The 20,151-nt window shown below is 33.4% G+C and overlaps 1 protein-coding gene across 10 annotated transcripts in view; it reads right to left on the reverse strand.

Annotated features, from left to right (window-relative positions):
- The window catches only part of SCLT1 (sodium channel and clathrin linker 1), a 205,783-nt gene that overhangs the window by 132,597 nt on the left and 53,035 nt on the right, over positions 1-20,151 (reverse strand). For all 10 annotated transcript variants that reach the window (XR_008912889.1, XR_008912890.1, XR_008912888.1 and 7 more), the window contains exon 9: positions 17,403-17,473. Coding sequence is in view for 6 of the 10 variants with exons in the window: in XM_056802701.1 (XP_056658679.1) it covers positions 17,403-17,473 (71 nt within the window). In the remaining 4 variants the exon portion in view is untranslated. The remainder of the gene's footprint in view (positions 1-17,402; positions 17,474-20,151) is intronic.

A 20,151-nucleotide genomic window follows, 5' to 3' on the forward strand; every position in this document is an offset into this window, starting at 1 on the left:
TTATAAAATACGTAGATATTTTCTCTCTAGCATGCCATGAATGGCCAATGAATGTAAATCAATAGGTAAACATTTATTAAGTACATACTAGGTGCCAGGCATTATCATACTAATGCATATACATTTACTTTATGACAAAAACCCCATCTTAATGAAACTTTATTTTTTTTCTTAAGGAATGGAGGGAATTGAGTAAACTACACTGACTTGTATCTTGTGATTCAATTCTGGATCTAGTTCAGATTTCTTTCTATTCAATTATAGGCCTAGTCCAATTGATGTGAAAAAATTTCATTCAATTATGTAAAATCTGAAAAAAAAATTGTTCCATTTGAACCAACTTCTGCATGATTGGGTGCTTCGAGACTCTTATACAGACCTACATTATATAGACCAGAAACCCAATCCAATTTGAAGACTGAAGCAAGAAGTTCTCTCACAATTATACATCTTAAGCAAACCACATGTCTCATCTGAAAACTGGCTCTATTCTGGTCAATTCGGGCAGTGAGGTGGCACCATAGATAGAGTGGCATTCCTGGAATCTGGAAGACTGATCTTCCCGAATTCAAATCTGGCCTCAAATAATAATTTATGACCCTGCAAAAGTCACTGAACTCTGTTTGCCTGAGTTTCTGCCTCAGTAAAATGAGTTGGAGAAGAAAATGACAAAGCACTACAGGGTCTTTACCAAGAAAACCCCAAAGGGGGTTATGAAGAGTCAGACATAACCAAAAAGATTGAACAATAGCTAGTCAATCAATTACTGTTTCCTTGATCCTTTGCCTAAATAAAGACACTTGTGGAGAGGAAGACACCTTTATTTTTATTTTTTCTTATTTCAGGGAATTGCATCTGTTTGCTCTCCCTCTCTCAATTAAAATCCTTAATCTTTCCTCCAATTAGAAATCTGATTACCTAATCTTGGATCTTGGTTGATATCCTGTTAATTGTTTCCTTTTGATGCATACAAATCTGTCTCCCCCAGAATTGCAGTCCATTGCCAAGCTGAGGAGACCTGGTCTCAGTTTGTCATGCAACTGGAATGTATGATTTAACAAATCAACATGCTTGGAAGCTTAATCCTTTGTTTCCTCAGTAATTTCAGATTTCACCCATCGAATTTCTATAAGTATATTGAGATGCATATTACTATTTGAAATTACAAATAAAAGCTAAAAATTCTAATAAAAATTTAAAAACCAAGTAGTATTATGTAAGGTTAGAAATAAAAATAATTCATATTTATACATTTCTAAAACATTTCTAAAATGCTTTCCATACATCACCAGAATTAACTAGAACATATCATCCCATTTTACAGATGAGGAAACCTAGTGGCAAAGGTTAAAATTTGCCAAAGATCACATAGTTATGAAAGTAACACAAATGAGACATAAATATCAGAGGATTATAGGATTTAGGATTGAAAGGAGTTGAGAGATCACCTTGTTCCACATCTTCTTATTTTTATAAATGCCTAGGACACTTAGATGACTTGTCCAAGGACTCACAGCTACTCTCTACCAGAGGAGGGATTAACACACATCATTTAACTCCAGATCCAAGTCTGATACAAAGTTTTTTCATCTAATTCAAATACAATTTTTATATCTATTATATGAAAACGTGGGTTTCTAAAAATATAAATACAAATAATATAAAAAGGTGATCGTTCCTTTTGCAATGGGATTCAACAATCAGTAAAAATTATTAATAGTCATCTCACCAACTTGTTTTTCCTCCTCTGGAAATAAAACCACTGTGATTCTTAAAATATGATACCCATAAATGAAAGTAATCCTCCAAATATGGTTTGACAAGGACAATGTATAAAAGCTTTTGTCCTAGACATTGCCTCCCTTATAGTAAAGTAGAATTGCTTTAGGCTGGGAACAGGATGGTGGGGTTGGTGGTTGCTATGTTGTGCTATTGACCCATATAAGTCATAGTCACTAAAATAGCCAAGCCTTGTTCACATAAACTTATGATTATTCATGCCACCCTGTAAAACTAGAGATTTGAACCCCAGACTTCAATCCCCAGAAGTCCTTGGCACTTCCCAGAATGCCCTATAATATCACGAGTCCTCACCTGGGCTGAAAACAAAATGGATATTTAAACTGACTGTACCGCCTACTTGCTCTCTCTGCTTCCACTTCTAGGCACACGCAGGCAAAATGTGAGTGGCTGTGAATGGGCTCTATGCCCTAAGCACGTGCTTTCTTATTTTGTATTTTCTTTAATTCTTAATTCTAATAATCTTTAATAAACCTCTAAAAATATAATACTTTCAGTAGAGAAACTAATTTAATTTTTACAGTTTGGCTAACCATGTCAGTTGTGACGAAATACCCTCAATGTTCTTAACTTTCCTAAATCTTTTCTCTACTGTGGTTAAGTTCAGCTTTTAATAGATACTGTCTAGATTTTAAGCCATGTTTCTCCAAGACTTTTTAGTAAACCTCTTGACTCATCTTGCTCCTGCCTGCCTGCTTCCTGGCTCCTGGCTCGGCCCTCAGCTCCTGGCTTTGGCTCCTGCTCCTGGCTATTGTGTTCACCTGGTCCAGGCCCTGCTCACACAGTTGGTCTCTCTCTCAGTGGTCTCTCTCTTGCTCACCTGGCCCAGCTCATCCACAGCCCCAGAAACTCTGGCCTCCAACCCAGATGGCTCTTCACCCCAGGCTCAGCCCCAGGCCCCAGGCTGCTTATAACAGACCCAATTCCTTCAGGATCAAAGACCAGCTGGTAAAAAGGGGGGGGAGGGGGAATTTTTCCTTAGGCTAAGATTAGCCTCCACATGACAAGGGGCAGGGAGCACAGGGGGAGAGAAAGAGGAGAAGGAAGAGACTTTTCCAAACAGGAACTTAAAGCATGGCTACTTTAAAAGGATATCTTTTGACTGTACTGGTTCTTTCACTTAGCTCACCTGGGAGTCAGGAGAGAATTTCAGCTCCCTGCAATTCTTTAACCAAATTTGAGATTCCTAAAACCCATTCTTACTATGGGGGGGGGGGGGAGCAACTCAGTGGTTCAGTGAATTGAGAGCCAGGCCTAAAGATGGGAGGTCCTTGGTTGAAATCTGGCCTCAGACACTTCCTGGCAGTGTGGCCCTGGGCAGGTCATTTAACGCCCATTGCCTACCCCTTATCAACCTTCTGCCTTCTGACAATAGGCTGATTTACTGATTGTTTTGTTTAAGATTTACTTTTGTGATTTTAGGTTCATATATTACTGTATTCAATACTATTCTGTTACACTAAATCATTCTAATGTACTGGGTTTTAACTACTGTTATATTCTGTTGTTTTTCCCCTATAAACATACTGAACAAACATTATTGAGTAAGCCCATATAAAAATAGCTTTTCTATTTTTGATTTTGTAAATTGTCACATAGAGGATAGATGGACTCCATCAGAAAAATGGCTATAATTGTATAACAACCTTTGGAAAATTTAATGAGCTAAATATCTCAAATTGATTATAAGGGGGTCTTTAGACATGATTTTTAGAATTTTTCTTAATCTCTGGTCATTTTGCCTGCCCCTAACAGGAGGTAGGGCCCATTTTAGTAGCTGAAGTGAAATACAATTATAATCCCTAACTCCCACATTTATAAAAATGTGAATGGAAGCTGGGAAGTTAATCCCAGGGTAACCCTGGATGGCTCCCCAAAAGAGGATCATCTCTCATTTATAACTTTTCAGCTCATTTTACTTCCACCAGAATGATATCTAGATTTCTTGATGATGTTCTAAACTCCAAATAAGTTTTACTTTGTTCAAATATATTTACCAAGGTTTAAAGATTTGCTACGTTTGTAAAATTGTAACAAATATCCATCAGTTCATAGGCTTTTAAAAATGCCATACAGCAACTCATGTGACATACGATAGTGGGTTTGTTTGTTATTGTAATTAACTGGACTATTAAGAATTTTAGGGATATTGATACCTACATATTTGTACTACTATTCTTTATTAAAAAAAAAACTGTTACCTTGTGAAATTCATTTGCTTGTACTCACAGTGGATCATGGCCAGGCATGAAGAGGAAATGGATCTCATTTTTGGTGATTAAAGCCTTGTATTCTATATTTTCTTAGCTGACACAGTGTGTCAATGATTATAAGCTATGTTTTTGAATTTTAAAACTTTTATTATTATATTTTTCTTGCATGTGCAATATACTATTTCAGTTTTTATTTTTCTCCCCTTTTTATATTTGAAGCACATGTCACCAGTATTAATATTTTCTTTAACTTTTTGATTTTGCAGTAATATAAGTTTAAAATACATTTTTCTATGATGTCAATGCATGCCCCAAAAGTTTGAGACTATAAAGATGATGCCACTAATTGTTTAAAAAAAATTATGGAACTCTGCTTAATGATTCTGTCTGATTCCAGGACAAGATATACAAAAGAGCCATTGCACAGGGTCAAAGAGAAACCAAAACAGGAAGGATTGATGCACTTCTAAATCAATACAAAGGACTTGAACTTAGTGTGAAGACTCAAGGTTGCGACGCTTAACATACATTAAGACATAGGCCTTCCTTGTATTATCCACACTCTTTGTGAAAATACTTACAGACCAGTATCCCTAACTTGGCTTCTACTTAGTTTCTATAATCTAGTCCCTTTTCTGTCTTTCTGTGATAAACTTTCTGTAGTCCTGGCTACTGATTGGGTAAATGCTTACTTGCTTATATCATTTTAATTGGGCCCTAATTCAAGGACCTGTTATAGATTTATTTTTCCTTTACTTATAATTTTTACACATAAGACTTTGATAGTCTATATTTTCATCCAGAAATTATCTTTTTTTTTTTATTTGGATTTTTCTGATGTCTTTTTAATTTCTCTTGCCAATTGATTCATATACCTCATAACTCAGCCATTCATCCCTAAATGGTCCCTGTGTTTTTCAATCACCCTCTTTATGGGGGAATGTAAAAATATTATTATTTTAAATTGCAAAGTTTAAATTCCTTTTGAGAAGAATTTTAGATTAAGAAACATGATACCTCTCCAAATCCAGAAACTGAACTGTTTGGAGAAGACACCATGAGGATGCCTCCAGACCACAAGCTTCATGAGAAGATCAAGTATGAACTTTGGGTGTGGTTGATTGAACATTTATTTGTATGTATATTTTAATGCCAAAGGGGACTGCCCCCTAACTGTTTTTTTTTTCAATGCATCTAGCAATTATTGGTTTTGTTCTTTTCCTCTTATCCTCAAATTATTTTAATCTTTAAGTTGATTATGTTTTCATGATCCTTTTTGGGGAAACCTTTTCCAATAAGAATAAAACAGGGGAATGTAAAAATGAAGATTTGAACTACAGACTTCAATCCCCAGAAGTCCTTGGCACTTCCCAGAATGCCCTATAATATCATGAGAGTCCTCATCTGGGCCGAGAACAAAATGGATATTTAAACTGACTGTACCGCCTACTTGCTCTCTTTGCTTCCACTTCTAGGCACACGCAGGCAAGATGTGAGTGGCTGTGAATGGGGCTCTGTGCCCTAAGCACGTGCTTTCTTATTTTGTATTTTCTTTAATTCTTAATTCTAATAATCTTTAATAAACCTCTAAAAATATAATACTTTCAGTAGAGAAACTAATTTAATTTTTACAACCCCCAGCCCGTACTCATGTCGCACCATACGATGAAAAGAGTACTATACTAGAAATTAGATTTAATCACAGTTTTGTCATTTATTACCTCTGTAATAACAGACAAGTCATTTAACCTTCCTAATCCTATGGTCTTAAAAAGCAACAATGGTAGCTAAATGACAAAAATCATACTTCTAGTATTTTGAGCATTTCAAGCTTGTCATTTCCACTGTTTTGGAAACAATATAATGGATTTTAATTTTTTAATTTTGAAGGCAGTTTTCATCATATCAATTATACTATTCTTATTTACAAATACATATTTATGTAGAATTTTATTATACCAACTTAAAAAATATTTGGAGATTTTAAAAATGTAGTGATAATGTACAAAAAGTACACTTAATAGTTCAAAATCACCTTCCTGACAACTATTGATGATGACAAATAAGGCAGTATATCTTTAGCAAGGCAGTATATCTCTATTTTATAGATGAAGAAATTAAATAACCTATTAATGCCACAACATCTAACTATTAAAAAATTTGGTATTAAAAAGGATGGCTTTCAGAGTCTACATAGTTCCTAATTAGCATCCATGCTGAACAAAAACGAAACTTTTATCTCTCAAAAACAAATTTATATACAGAAAGAAGGTAGAACTATACATTTTTAAAAATTCCAAATGGTAGTTGAAAAATCTAGTCTCATTGCTTTCTACTCATATGCTGCAATTATTGGAAAGTAATTTGAAAAAGTCTTCAATATTTCATGGAATATACATATTGCTCCTATATCCATACTGAATACAACTCTACAGATTAGCAGATGGCCTTTAAGATTTACTGGCTGAAAATTATTTATTGGCTGAAAAATATAACCCGAGGCCAACTTCATTATAAGTTTGGGTATTATTAGGTTGGTTTTTAGAACTAGCAAGAACTGAAAAAGCTTAAGATCCACTAGCATAATCTTTGAGAGTCTAAGATCAAATCTCTGGCATAATAAAGCATTAGAGCAATGGTTCTCAACCTTTCTAATGCCGTGACCCCGCAATACAGTTCCTCATGTTGCAGTGACCCCAAACCAAAAAATTATTTTGGTGGCTACTTCAAAACTGTAATTTTGCTACAGTTATGGTTTGGAATGTAAATACCTGATATGCATTATGTATTCTCATTGCTACAAATTGAGAGGTTGAGAACTGCTGCATTAGAGTAAGGCTAGATAAAAGGAATTGGGAATAAAATATATATATATATATATATATATATATGATCATTAGATTTTTCTAATAGATTCTCAGTTATTTAGAAGTACCAGGAAACATCATTCAAGATAGCAAGTTTTCTTTTTAGGTAACAGAAATTTAAATGCTACAGATGATTTAAGAGTAAATTTTGGTGGAAATTGTCTTAATAAAGACTAAAGATTCATCAATGTATCAAAATATTTATATATCAAAAGGTTACAAATAATGACAAAGGAAATATGTTCAAAAGATACAGGATGTCATGGAAACTAACATTATTTGATGAAAAAGTACATGAACTAAAAGGCAAATTATGAAAATAATGAGGTTGCATCAAAGATGATAACAAAAGAAATACATAAAAATTTACAGAAGCAGCCAACATAGGAGAGGCAAATTTGTATCCATGAATACTTAATTAACTATGAGATTAAAAGAGAAAAAAATAATCATTTAGGTTGTTTTGTAGTTAAATAAATTATAAAATTAATGAAATATCAAAACAACAAATAAAATGCTAAAAACAAAAAGAATTCTTAAAAAATAAAGTTTAGAAAGAATTAGCAAATGGGAGAGGGAGTGGAAGGGAAAAAATATGAATCTTGTGACCATGGAAAAATATTCTAAATTAATTAATTAAATAAAAATTTCCAAATTAAAAAAAAGAAATGATTAGCAAATTTAAGAAAAAAATCCAAATAACTGAAAAAAGGAAAATTCTTTACAAATACAGAAAGAAGAAAGAAATATAGAAATGGTTATTTTACACAATTATGTAACAAAATATTAATTGAAAATATAAAAGTGGATAAATATTTATTAAAATATCAATTATCCAGAATATTCTATTTGGATAAAATAGAAAATTAAAGGCCTAAATAAGCTGATTTTAGATAGTAGGTGTAACCAGGTGGATTCAAATAGGAATTATACCAAAGATTTTTGAAGTATACATTTCCCATACTATGAAAAACCTTTTCAAAAACAGAAAGATTACCTTCTACAAAATTCTTTATGTCTATCTTTATAGTTCTCAAACTTAGGAAATATATAGCAGAAAAAATTATAGAATAACACAAATGAGAATCTTATTTACTTCCACAATTTCAATTACCACTCTGACCATCTGTGACTCGAACTCTCAGCAAAGGATGTTACTTCATACTTATTCAGAATATAAAGGGTGCTTGTGGTAAATTCTCTCTTCTCCTTTACTTTACATCTCCATTCTCCTGCTCTGAGGTACAGAAGAATTTTACGACATTTTAAGGTGACAGTGTTACATCTGTGTAGGGTGATAATGATGCCTTGAAACCATCCTTGAGACTTAATTGGTTCTTAGGGCTAAAGGCTTCAGTAATGGGCATCACAGTCTAGTCAATGAGTATAGGAAGCTTAAGTTCATCTCTAATGTTGGCAATTCCTCATTGCTTAATCAGCTCAGTGTCCTTTCTGAATATTTTCCCCCCTGCTTTGACTAAGGAAAATTCCTTTTGTTAACTGGAATCCTAATATAAAATTCTAAAAATAAAAGGAACAGGTCTCTTCACCAAGACCAAATCCTATACATGTAAAATTATAAAATTTATTTAATATAAGAAAGGGAAATCAAAATAATAATTGAGGAGAAATCATAATACAAGGAATTTTCTTGGATTCTGACTCTTTTGCCCAACATATTAGCTCTTCTTCCCAGCTTCATATGCAAATCTGATATGGCAACTTGGTTTTCTCAAATCTCTGGGGAAAAAAATTATCAACAAAGGAAGAAATGTAGGTCCATCAGGTAGGTACTCTACTAAGAGAGCATCCTCTAGACAACATTCATTAATGATTATATTATGAGCTGTTAATCCGCCAATTCGAAATCTACTTAACTATACTATTGTTTAGTCCAATTCTTCATTTTAGTCATAAGAATAATATGAGACATTGTCAAAAAGCTTGATAAAATGTAGGTTTAATAAGTTTAAAGTATTTACCTGATCTAACAATCTAGTACCACCAATCAAACATAACCTATTTTTAGTGAATAATGTTGGCCTTTGGTAATCTCTATATTCCTTTCTAAATGCTTATAAAGTATCACTGTAATAACATATCCTAGAATTTTGCTATAAAATGAAGCCAATCTAGTTTTTTTTTTTCAAAAGATGACTCTAAATATGTAAATAATTATTAAGTTACCTATACAACTATCTTTTTAGAGTGCTGGGCAACTTCATTTCCCTGTTTTGAAAATAAGGGAAAGACATCCTTGTTCTAAAGAATTTCATTCTTTCTATAAGGCAGTAGTTCTCAATTTTCTTTTTTTTTTGGTCTCCGGACTCTTTTATGCTTAAAAACTATTGAGGACCCTCTGCCACAATGAGATTTTGTGTGTTATATCTATCAATGTTAGTGTACTTGAAATTAAAAGATTTTAATATTATTATGAAAATAATTTTTACCTTGTGGATTAGGGACCTCTAGGGATCACTGGTTCATTTTGAGAATTGCTTCTCTAAGATATTAGAAAAATACCTGACAAAAAACTGACATGCATAAGCAATTACAGTAACTAATTATTTTAGAATGTTAACTAGTCCTGGTAGTTTCATCTGTCCAGGAAAACTAGGTGTTGACTTATCTTAGATTTCAACTGCAGGTTAGACATTCAAAATATTTTTTCTTTGTAAAAGAAAAAAATGCAAAATAAAAGTTGAAAGTTCTCCCATCTCAGATAAAGGAGGGAATTGGAGTCCCTTTGGGGGTCTGAGGAAATAAGAGAAGGAAGGGTAGATTAAGAGAAAGGAGGACAAGAAGATAAATAAAGGGAGGGAGAGGAGATTTATCTAAAGGAGAATACATATTAAGAGATAGAAGGGTAAGGTGATAAGATAAGGGAATTAAGAAGTAGGAGGACACAGTTGGGACTTAAGGGAATTTGAGAAAGGTGGACCGAATAGGAATTAAAAGGTAAGGGGGAAGGGAAGAGAGAGTAACCTCTGGAAAGGTAGGCTAATTTGGAAGTAGGAGTGTGAGGGGAGAGGATAAGGGAGGATTTGGGGGAAGAGAGAGGAATACGAGAGGTATAAGTAAAAAGAAATTGGAAATCTGGTGGATACAACAGAAAGAAAGGAAAAGGGGATAAAAAGTGATGAGGAATGGGGTAGATGGAAATGCACAACTAGTAACTATTACACTAGGTGTAATGAAATGAATTCACACCTGGTAAGAAAATGTAAAGAAGAAAAGACCAAAATCCAGGACCTGACAATGTGTGGTTGACAAGAAACACACTGAAAATGAAAGACATACATAGTGTGAAGGTAAAGGGCTTGAGCAGAATATTCTATGCCTCAGATGATCCAGAAAAGACAGGAGTAGTACTCATAATCTCTGACAGAGTTGGGGCTAAAATATGAATAACTGAAAGGAATGAATGGAGTAACCATATTATGTTGCAAATGGGGGTGGGGTACTGAATAATGAAGCATTATCAATATTGAACCTCTATTCACCAAGTGTTGTAGCTCTGAGATTTTAAAAAGAAAAACTAAATGAGATACAGATTGAAACAGATAACAAAATAATAATAGTGGCAGACTGTAATTTTTCTCTCTTAGAACTAGATAAATCTAACCAAAAAATAAATAAGAAGTTAAAGAAATGAATAGAATCTTAGATAAACTAATAAGATAGATATCTGGAAAGCTTACATACATAGATCAGTAGCAGATTTAAACCTGAGCACCTACATAATCCAAACAGTCTCTGGTGAGACAACAATGTCATAGAGAGAAATTTTCTGCATAAGTCTTATTTTAACACTCATCATACTATGGAGATAATCCTGTATCCTTGAGGGATTGTGCCATTGGAACAAAAGTTTCACTGGTCATGGCCAAGCTGGAAAGACTTGTTTTGAAAAGAGTATGGTCTTGGCAACAGATTGTCTCTGCTGCCTAAGGACTAATCTAGCAAAATATGGTCCTATTGCATATGTTAACTGAGAACTAGATGGGCTAAAGTGATTAAATTAAATGTTGATAGGAACATGGAGAAATAGATCTAGTATTACACAGCTAGAGCAGCTATGAATTTTTTAAAAACAAAATGGAAATATACTTTAAAAGCTATTCATGCTTAAAGCTATTCATGCTGTTTGACCTAGAGACCCCATTACTAGGATTAGATCCTAAGGGCATTATTGAGAGAGTTAAAAAGCTGTGTATATATGAAAATATTCATGGAGTTTTGTTTGCCTTGACAAAATAACTGGAAATAACACAAATGCAATGAATTGGAAAAATGGCTAAATAGAATGTGATATTTAAATGTAATGGAATATATTATTAAAAATGACAAATATTATAAATATAAAGAAAATAAGGTAAATATATGAAAAAATGAAGAGAATAAGAATAATACATATACCATGATTACATTGTAAAAAATAAGTCACGAAATCATGAGAAAAAAGCATCCAAGTAAAACAAGGCCAAAAGGAACTCAAAAGCAGAGGTTAATTATATTAACATGCATATATAATTTCCATATTTTTAAACAAATTGTAAAAAATGTGGAGTTAGTAGTTTTGCACATAATTTTTTGTGTATTTGTTTAGTTAAATGTTTTTATTGTTATTGGTTACTAAGGATATAATAATTAAATAAAGGAAAGTTCTCCCTTCTCTCCTACAGTAGGAGCAAAACCTATTTGATATAAACTGGGGCAGTTTCCCTTTAAGGGGGACAGGGCAGGAGACTATTATTAGGATCATCACTGAATTGATTTCCTGACCACTTAAGGCATAAGTTATAGGTAGTTAGAATATTAGGTTTTAGAGGAATTTTTATTGTCTTAGGGACCACTCATCTGACCTAGCATGTCTGAGTGCTGTGATGAATGTAGAGGGATAGGAAAATAGCTGGTTTTGGGTAACATTTTATGATTTATTATTAGTAAAATCTATTTTTTGGTATTCTTTGGTCCAATGGTATCTCACTGCATCAAATCCCACCCTTGAATTGGGCCTAACCCTAAATATCTATACCATTAGTTTTAACAATTTCTTACATATCCAAGCACTGATCTAAATATATGATCTTAAATATATGATCTGTTATTCTTAGTATTTCTAGATTTTATACACCACTATTTTTCTACTCTTTTGTATTATCCTCCATTATTTGACCTTGCTTCCATTTTCCATGTACGTCTTTATAAAATCTACCCTGGTTTACAATTTTCCTATGGAACCTCATTAGTACCTTTAGGCAGATAGATCCTCTTATTCCTTTTCTGTTTGTAACTTCAGCCTTTTATTTCTAAGGTTTTCCCACTATAATTGGACCAACTTTTCCTATAATAATCTTAGTCCATGGGATACCACCTATTCTTTCTCTGAACCCTCTTAATTCTGTTCTCCAAAAGCAAGGATGTCTACTAGTCTTTTGTTCAAGATAAGATCTAGAATATCAGTTCTCTTTGCCATTTAATTAACATTTTGAAGAATAAAAAAATTGCAATAAGATAAGCTATAGGATGATTATTGATATTGATTTTTTTTATGATTTAAGTAAGAACTATCCCCCCCCCCCCAAATAGCCCATAATAACAAATCTAATAGCTGAGTCAAATCAACATGAATATCGACTATAGGATTTGGTTATTCATAACCAATATAAGGTAAATTATTTAAATAAGGGAAAATATGAAGAACTGAAAATATATCTTTGTAGAAATAAGAACAGATATTAGATTAAGTTTAAGTTCATAGTCTTTAATATCTTTAGCTGGCTGTTAAAAGGAGACTTCTCTTTTTCAGTACCACTAGCAGCACCAAGACCTTGAAACTACAAAGTTCTCGTAACATGTCCACACTCTGAAAATTGGCAATAGTGGAAAAATTGAAACTGAAGCCCCAGGAAGCACCTTGGTCAAAGTAACCTGCCTCATCCAAAAAGGTTTCTTATGATTTTTTTTTTGTCATTTTCCATGATCTAAGACCTTGTTAAAGTACATCAAGGTCAAAAGACCCCCTGAAAATCCTTCCTCTCTCTTTAAGTTCCTCTTTTTCACTTTAAAAGAAACTCTGTATATCATTAGTCTCTGATTTAACTGAGAGATCAGATGGCCATTAATCTAACATCCAGACTTATATTAAAACAATTACTTAGAATCTTGTCTTTCCTACTCTTTTTTCTTTATAGGTAATGAAATTTATTTTTTAAACAAGAATTAAATAATTATTAAGAAAAGCCAGAAATTTATCAGTTTCTGTTTTTGACAGAGTGCTTATAGATGTCCAGATAAATCATAACTAAATCCTTTTTTTAAAAAATATCTTTTATTTTGGAATAATGAGGATATTCTGTACTCATAATCTGAATCATTATGAAATTCTCTACAAATATGATCTAGCCAACTAATTTGTCATATGATTAATTTAACAAGTGAAAGCATAATTAAAAAATGAAACAATTCTAAATTCTAAACTTTGGCATTTTGACTTGACAATTTTGTTGACTGGCTGAATTAAAAAAATGTTTTTAATTCAAATTAGACTAAATGAGTAAGTTTTGGGCACTTACTATTTTCAAACCTGTGCTAGGTACTAGAAATTTTTTTTTTAACCCTTACCTTCCGTCTTGGAGTCAATACTGTGTATTGGCTCCAAGGCAGAAGAGTGGTAAGGGTAGGCAATGGGGGTCAAGTGACTTGCCCAGGGTCACACAGCTAGGAAGTGGCTGAGGCCGGATTTGAACCTAGGACCTCCCATCTCTAGGCCTGGATCTCAATCCACTGAGCTACCTAGCTGCCCCCTGAAATTTTTTTTTAATGTTGTCCTTAAGCAGAATTATATTCCACTGGCATGATACATCATATAGTTAATTTAAATACAAGGTAATTTGAGTGGAGAAAGAATTTGGAAAGGCTTTGTATAAGAGTTGACAATTAAACTGCACCTAGAATAAGTACAAAGAATAAGGGCAAATGTATAAAATTAAAGAGGAAGAATATTTCAGGGATGTGGATAAGTTGTAGAATGTTAAATTTGGGGAATTACTAGCTAGTAGTTTAGTTATAAAGATTTTTTTGACACGTGTTAAGGATAGAATAGACAAGAGAGAGGATTGAAATAGGGAGATGAGTGAAAATCCAAATATAATAATCTAGATGAAAGACAATGAGAGACTGAAATAGCATAGTGGAAGTGGCAGTGAAAAGAAAGAGATGGATATTAGAGATTTTTGGAGAATTTTGGAGAAATGACAAGAGAAGTGACTCAACAAAGAGGACAAAGGTAGAGAAAACCAAAAAGTGATCAATGCTTGAAACCTTGGGTGCCGGAAAGAACTTCCACCACTGAAAAAACAGTGGTGCCCTTAACAGAAATAGAGGAGGTTTAGAAATCCAAGTTAAATGGGAATGATAATGGTTTGGGGACATATTTGACAGGCATTAAAATAACTGCACTATCAGCATTTTAAGCTCCTGATGTTTAACTGTTACCTTTACCTAAATATTCTTGAAGAGTTTTGTTACCTATTAGTAGAAGATATTTTTTAAAATGTGATAAATATAGTGGAAATAAGAATAGTGAACTCTAGGACATTTCCTTTTCTTTTTTTTTAAACCCTTACCTTCAGTCGTGGAGTCAATACTGTGTATTGGTTCCAAGGCAGAAGAGCAGTAAGGGCTAGGCAATGGGGGTCAAGTGACTTGCCCAGGGTCACACAGTCAGGAAGTATCTGCCATATTTGAACCTAGTACCTCCCATCTCTAGGCTTGCCTCTCAATCCACTGAGCTACCCAGCTGCCCCCTGGACATTTCTGAAAGCAAAAAATCTAGCACATAAAGACTTAATAAATATCTTTTAACTGACTGGTTGACTGTCTACAAGCTCATGCAAAAGAAATCAGCTCTGCCTGAAAAAAAGAATCTGTATCTTTTTCTCTGTATAAAGGCTGCTTGTTTGACTGGACTAGAAATCCAAAGTCCAGCTTCAGGCAGACTAAGATTGTCACAGTTTTATATGTTAAAATTATGTACGGGAAATCAGTCATACTTGAAAATGAATTTTAATTAAATTGGATAAGATAATTATCACAAGACTAACAGAACTGAATAAATGGTAACCATAACATTCACAAGAAAAGGCTTAAATGATTCATAAAACCAATTTAAATGTATTTGAAGATAACAATATTTTTAAAAGCACAACAAAACAATAAAGAGTTAAAAAAGTCAAAATAATGAATCTTACCAGGTTTTGTCAAATCTAATTAGTTCAAACTCCACTAATTTAAAATTAGTAAAAATTCAGATGGTGAGCTGAAGTTTATTTCTGTACTATATCTCAATGCAAATAAGTCAATAATAAATCCAGACATAAAGGGTGGTAGGGAAGAGAGGGTAAGGTTTACATAATGACCTATAGTGGTTCAGAATTATGGGGATGTGTAGGATATAATTTGGTGAGAGAATGTTCATCATTAAGCCATTCCTTTTTCTAGAAAAAGACTGGAGACTGGCCTGGAGACAAGTGTAGCACAAAGTGGGAAGCACATGGTTAGATGACTACTATTCCTCTTCCCTCAGCAGCCCAGAGTGGGCTGAAATGCCAGAGCAGATGAAACTCACACATACACAGCAGGAAATAGAAGCCCCATTTAAGTAAAATGGAAATTTGCTCCTCTTTATGCCAGAGGCTTTCCACATTGAGATTGGCTGACAAAAGGAGGAAGAAGCTGCCCCATACTCAAACAGAAGATGCTCTACTAGCCTCTAGCAGGCTTCTCTCAGGGGACACAAGAAGCAGGAGATGTAAGTCCCTTGGTCAGAGAAAGGTCTTCTTCTTCTTCTCAGAGGCTAGATATCAGGCACAGAGGAGAAATAGAAATCTGGCAAAGAGAGGCTTTTGTAATTGATACTAGAGGCAATAATAGGGAAACACTAGAGCTTTTAAGCATAGGCAGTGACATGGTTAGACATGACAATTAGGAATATAATTTCGGTAGCTATGTGCAGAGATGGGAGATTTAACAAGGAAGATTAATTAGCAGGCTATAAAAGAGTCTAGGTCAGAAGGGATGAGGGCTCAAATTTGGATGTTTGTGGCATGGTGGAGAAAATGGCATAGATGTGAGAAATGAAGTGGAAGTACAACAGACAAGACATGGCAAATGACTCTAAATAGGAAGATAAGTAAAAGTGAAAAGTCTACTATAATAAATCCTATAATTTCATTATTTTACATAAAAGGAAAACAATGTCTTGCCCAATTTCAGCCAGAGTTGATGATGTTAAAAGCTTGCACTAAACTGTAGGTAATCTGACTTCTACGACACCTTCAATCAAGAAATGTATATGTGTGAGTATGTCTGTGTGTGTTTATGTTTATTAAGCCATATAACGTTCCTTTCAGTGATGACCACTCCTGTTACATTTAAAGCACAATTCAATTTAACATTATTTTTATAGGAATTCATTGATTGTTGAAACAAATCATACCCATTGTTTAAAATAGTTTCTCTTCTGCCTATCAGATGTCTGTCCTGCAATTACTTCCTCTTTGGGCTAAATAAGGATTTGGTACACTTATTTAAACTTTTGATGAACTAATATATACCAAAATATTCTGATATTCTTTGTTAATGTCTGCAGAACAATATTACAGTTCATGAAAATACCATCAATCATTAAAAGACTACTATGTATTTGTTGCTTTGGATTAGGTGAATAATACAAAATAAATTTAATGACTGTAAGCAAAGAAGCAATACAGGCAAGGTACAGTATTATAATTAATGGGTTATTGTTATCTTAGGTTGAATTATAAAAACTTGTAAAACAGAATAAAGTCATAATGTGACATGGAAATTCTGGGAACAATTATTTCATATGCTATTCTAAACAATTACTTTATGTAAAGATATTTAATTAATAAAAGGAAGAAAATGTGGTATAGAAATAAGATAGCATTCTGGAAATTAATATTACCTGAACATAGGAAGGATCTATTTCATCATCTAGGGAACTCCTATCACCAATACAGTCACAATCTTCTAGAATTTAGCATAGATTAGATAAATCTCTACAGTTGCCTGAACCACAAAAAAAGTTAGGTTGACTTGCCTAGGCATCAAGCTATTCAAGGTAGAACTTCCTTGACTCCAAACCTAGCACTTTATCTGCAAGGCTACAAGGTCTCACCATAATATTAGGACAAAATATATTCCATTTCTTTAAAGACAATTTTTTGAAGTATTAGAATAATTTTAAACTCATTCTGAAATGCTGCCAGCTTAGGATAACAAATCTTTCAATATAAAGAAATTTGTGTTCTCGGACTATGGAGTTGAGGAGAAATGCCAAGAAGCTTCTACTTGTTTAGGCCAAGGAGAAGGGCAATTTTCTTTGGAGTATACTCATAATATCTTAATATCCCTTAAATAAGAGAAGGTATTATGATAATAGTAATAATAATAATAATAAAGGTACTTGAGAGGATTCTTATTTTTGCCAAAATACCTAAGTTGTTTGCGTAGTTGCTCAATTTCCACATTCTGCTCAGTTACTGTTTTCAGAAACTGTTGGTTAGTCTGTAAGGAAAGAAATACAAATTCAATAATGGCATATTTAAGACTTTGATTTTGAAGGATAAATTATAGGATAAGACAATAACTCAAAAGCCCCTATTAGCACAAGATTGCATGATCATGATTAGAGTGACATTGAGATTAATGTAGTCATCTGAATGAGACAATTTACTTCTAGGAATCTCAATGAATGGAACTGACTTCTTTTTGCATCACTGATCTTATTATACTACTAAGGTCCTTATCATTTTACTTTATAGATTCCAACAATTACTTCACTGCTGCCTCTTTAGCTGCCTCTAATTGCTTCTAACTTGTTCAAAGTACAAACTACTACCAGACCAATCTAAGGGAACACTGTTATTCGTTTGGCTACTGGTTAACTACTCTATCAAGACTAAATTCTTTTTCTTAATTTTCAACTGACCAATCATTATATCTCAGAGAACCTATTTTGTTCAAAGAATTATGGTAAGCACTGAGATATCATCCCTGACTCCTATTTCTCACATTTCCATATCCAATCTGTTGCTAAGGTCTCAAGTTTCCACTTTTGCAATATCTCTCAAATACAATTCCAATTCTCTTCTAATACCAACAGCACTCTGATACAGGCTTTCATCTCCTCAGGCTTGGAATAGCTCGCTGGTTGGTCTGCCTGCCACTAGTCTCTACCCCACTTGACCATCATCTTCCCTAAAGTCTTGATGGAGACAGCTTAGGACTTGGAATGTAAGAGCTCTGGAAACAGGCTAGTGTCCTCATATCATTCTGAGAAGAAATACCTGTGGAGATGCAATCTGGCAAATGCTCCTGTAAGCGGAGCAGTTATAGCTACTGAAAACCAAGAAAGGTAAGTTCTTGCCACCAAAGTCCTTGGAATTGTCAACTTCTAGTTCAGTCTATCCTTAAATCTACATTTTTTTTTTTACTGCAGATATGTCAAATTAAGTATGAGGAAATAATCTCCATAGGTACAGATTTTCAGTCTCTCTGTAGATATAGTCTTAAGAAATACCTGTACTGAAAAGGGTTCATGGTCACAAAGTCAATAAATTAAACATTTGTTCAGCAATAAAATCAATCAACAAGAATTTATTGAAAACCTTACAAACCAGGCATTGTACTGGGCACTAGGGGCATGAAGGCTAAAATTAAATAATTACTGCTTTTGTGGACCTTACATTCCATTCCAGGGGCATAACATGGTAACAGGTAATTAAATACAACATATATACAAAATAAGTAGAGTAATGATAAGGAGAGGATGTACACTAAGAACTGGGCCAATTAGGAAAGGCATCTTCAAGGAAATGGCACTTAACCTCACCCCACAATAAGAGAGGGATTTCCAGAGACATTCACTCAGGAAGAGTATAAAGGCATGATGGAGAAACAGAAAGTTGTGTCCATGGAACAAGAAGGCCAGTTATAAGGTGAGCATGAGGAAAAGGAGGTTTGAGACAGGTTGTGAAGGGCTTTACATTCCATTTGTTCTTAAATTCCATTTAATCATAGAGATTATGAGAAGCCAATGAAGCTTCTTATGTAGATTGTAACATGGACAGACCTGAGTTCAAGGAACATCAGTTTGGTGGCTGTGTACAGAATAGGAGAGAAACCAAAGAAGAGGGCACTGAAATAGTTAAGATGAAATGAGAGCCTAAATTAGGATGGCTGTGAGATGAGTGGAGAAAAGAAGAAAAAGATGGAGAAAACATGGCTAGATTGTGTCAGAAGCAAGATTTGAGGCTAGATATTATGGATTCCAAAGCTGACTCTCTCCACATTATTGCTTGAAATTTGTCTGATTTTTGTAAAAGGGCCACTAAACCATATATAAGGATGCCCATAGGCTACATATAGACTTAGAAAAAATACAAAATAACATTATTTATATTCTATTATATTATTTGTTAAATATTTCCCAATTATATTATAATCTGGCTTAATATGTACTCAGAAATGTTGCCAACCACAATGCATTTAACACTTTTTATTTAAGAAACTCATTAAAACTCTCAGAAAGAAAGGTGCTGACCTGCATTGGTGTAGGGACTTTCCTCACTTGGAATTTCCTATACTAATGAAATCACAGGTCCATTCCTGATAACACAGATGGACCATTACATTAATAAATTATAATACAGTCCAGATCTTTTTTAACATATGGAACTAAGAATGAATAGCTTTGATACCATTAACTTAAATTATTACCCCCATGTTAAGAGGATTGTTCCATTAGAAATTATTTTTTTTAAGTAACATATATTGTTGTCTTCCTCTGGGTAATTTTAATGCTATTTTATATTTCTCTAAGAAGCATGTCAACAAAAATATAAAATGTTTTTTTATAATACATTATTTCATAATTGTCCTATAAGCTAGGTAAGCATATATAGTTAGATGGGGAAGCAAATATAAGGCATATATATAAGAAGAATAACATTAAGCTAATCTTGATATAACTATAAAAATATTTGCCTACAGATGCTGATGTAGGAAAACCTAGAGAAAGCAGAGCCAGTTTTGCACATGTATAGGACTATATTTAGTCAGGCAAATTGACTAGTTAATGAAGAAATGATAACCAGATTTATTTCTTTAAATATTGATGTGAAAATTTAAATGATTGAATCATTGAATTTTCTATACTATAAATATAAACTATAGTCAGCAAT

Source organism: Monodelphis domestica, chromosome 6 (genome assembly GCF_027887165.1).
Source record: "Monodelphis domestica isolate mMonDom1 chromosome 6, mMonDom1.pri, whole genome shotgun sequence".
Taxonomy (NCBI): domain Eukaryota; kingdom Metazoa; phylum Chordata; class Mammalia; order Didelphimorphia; family Didelphidae; genus Monodelphis; species Monodelphis domestica.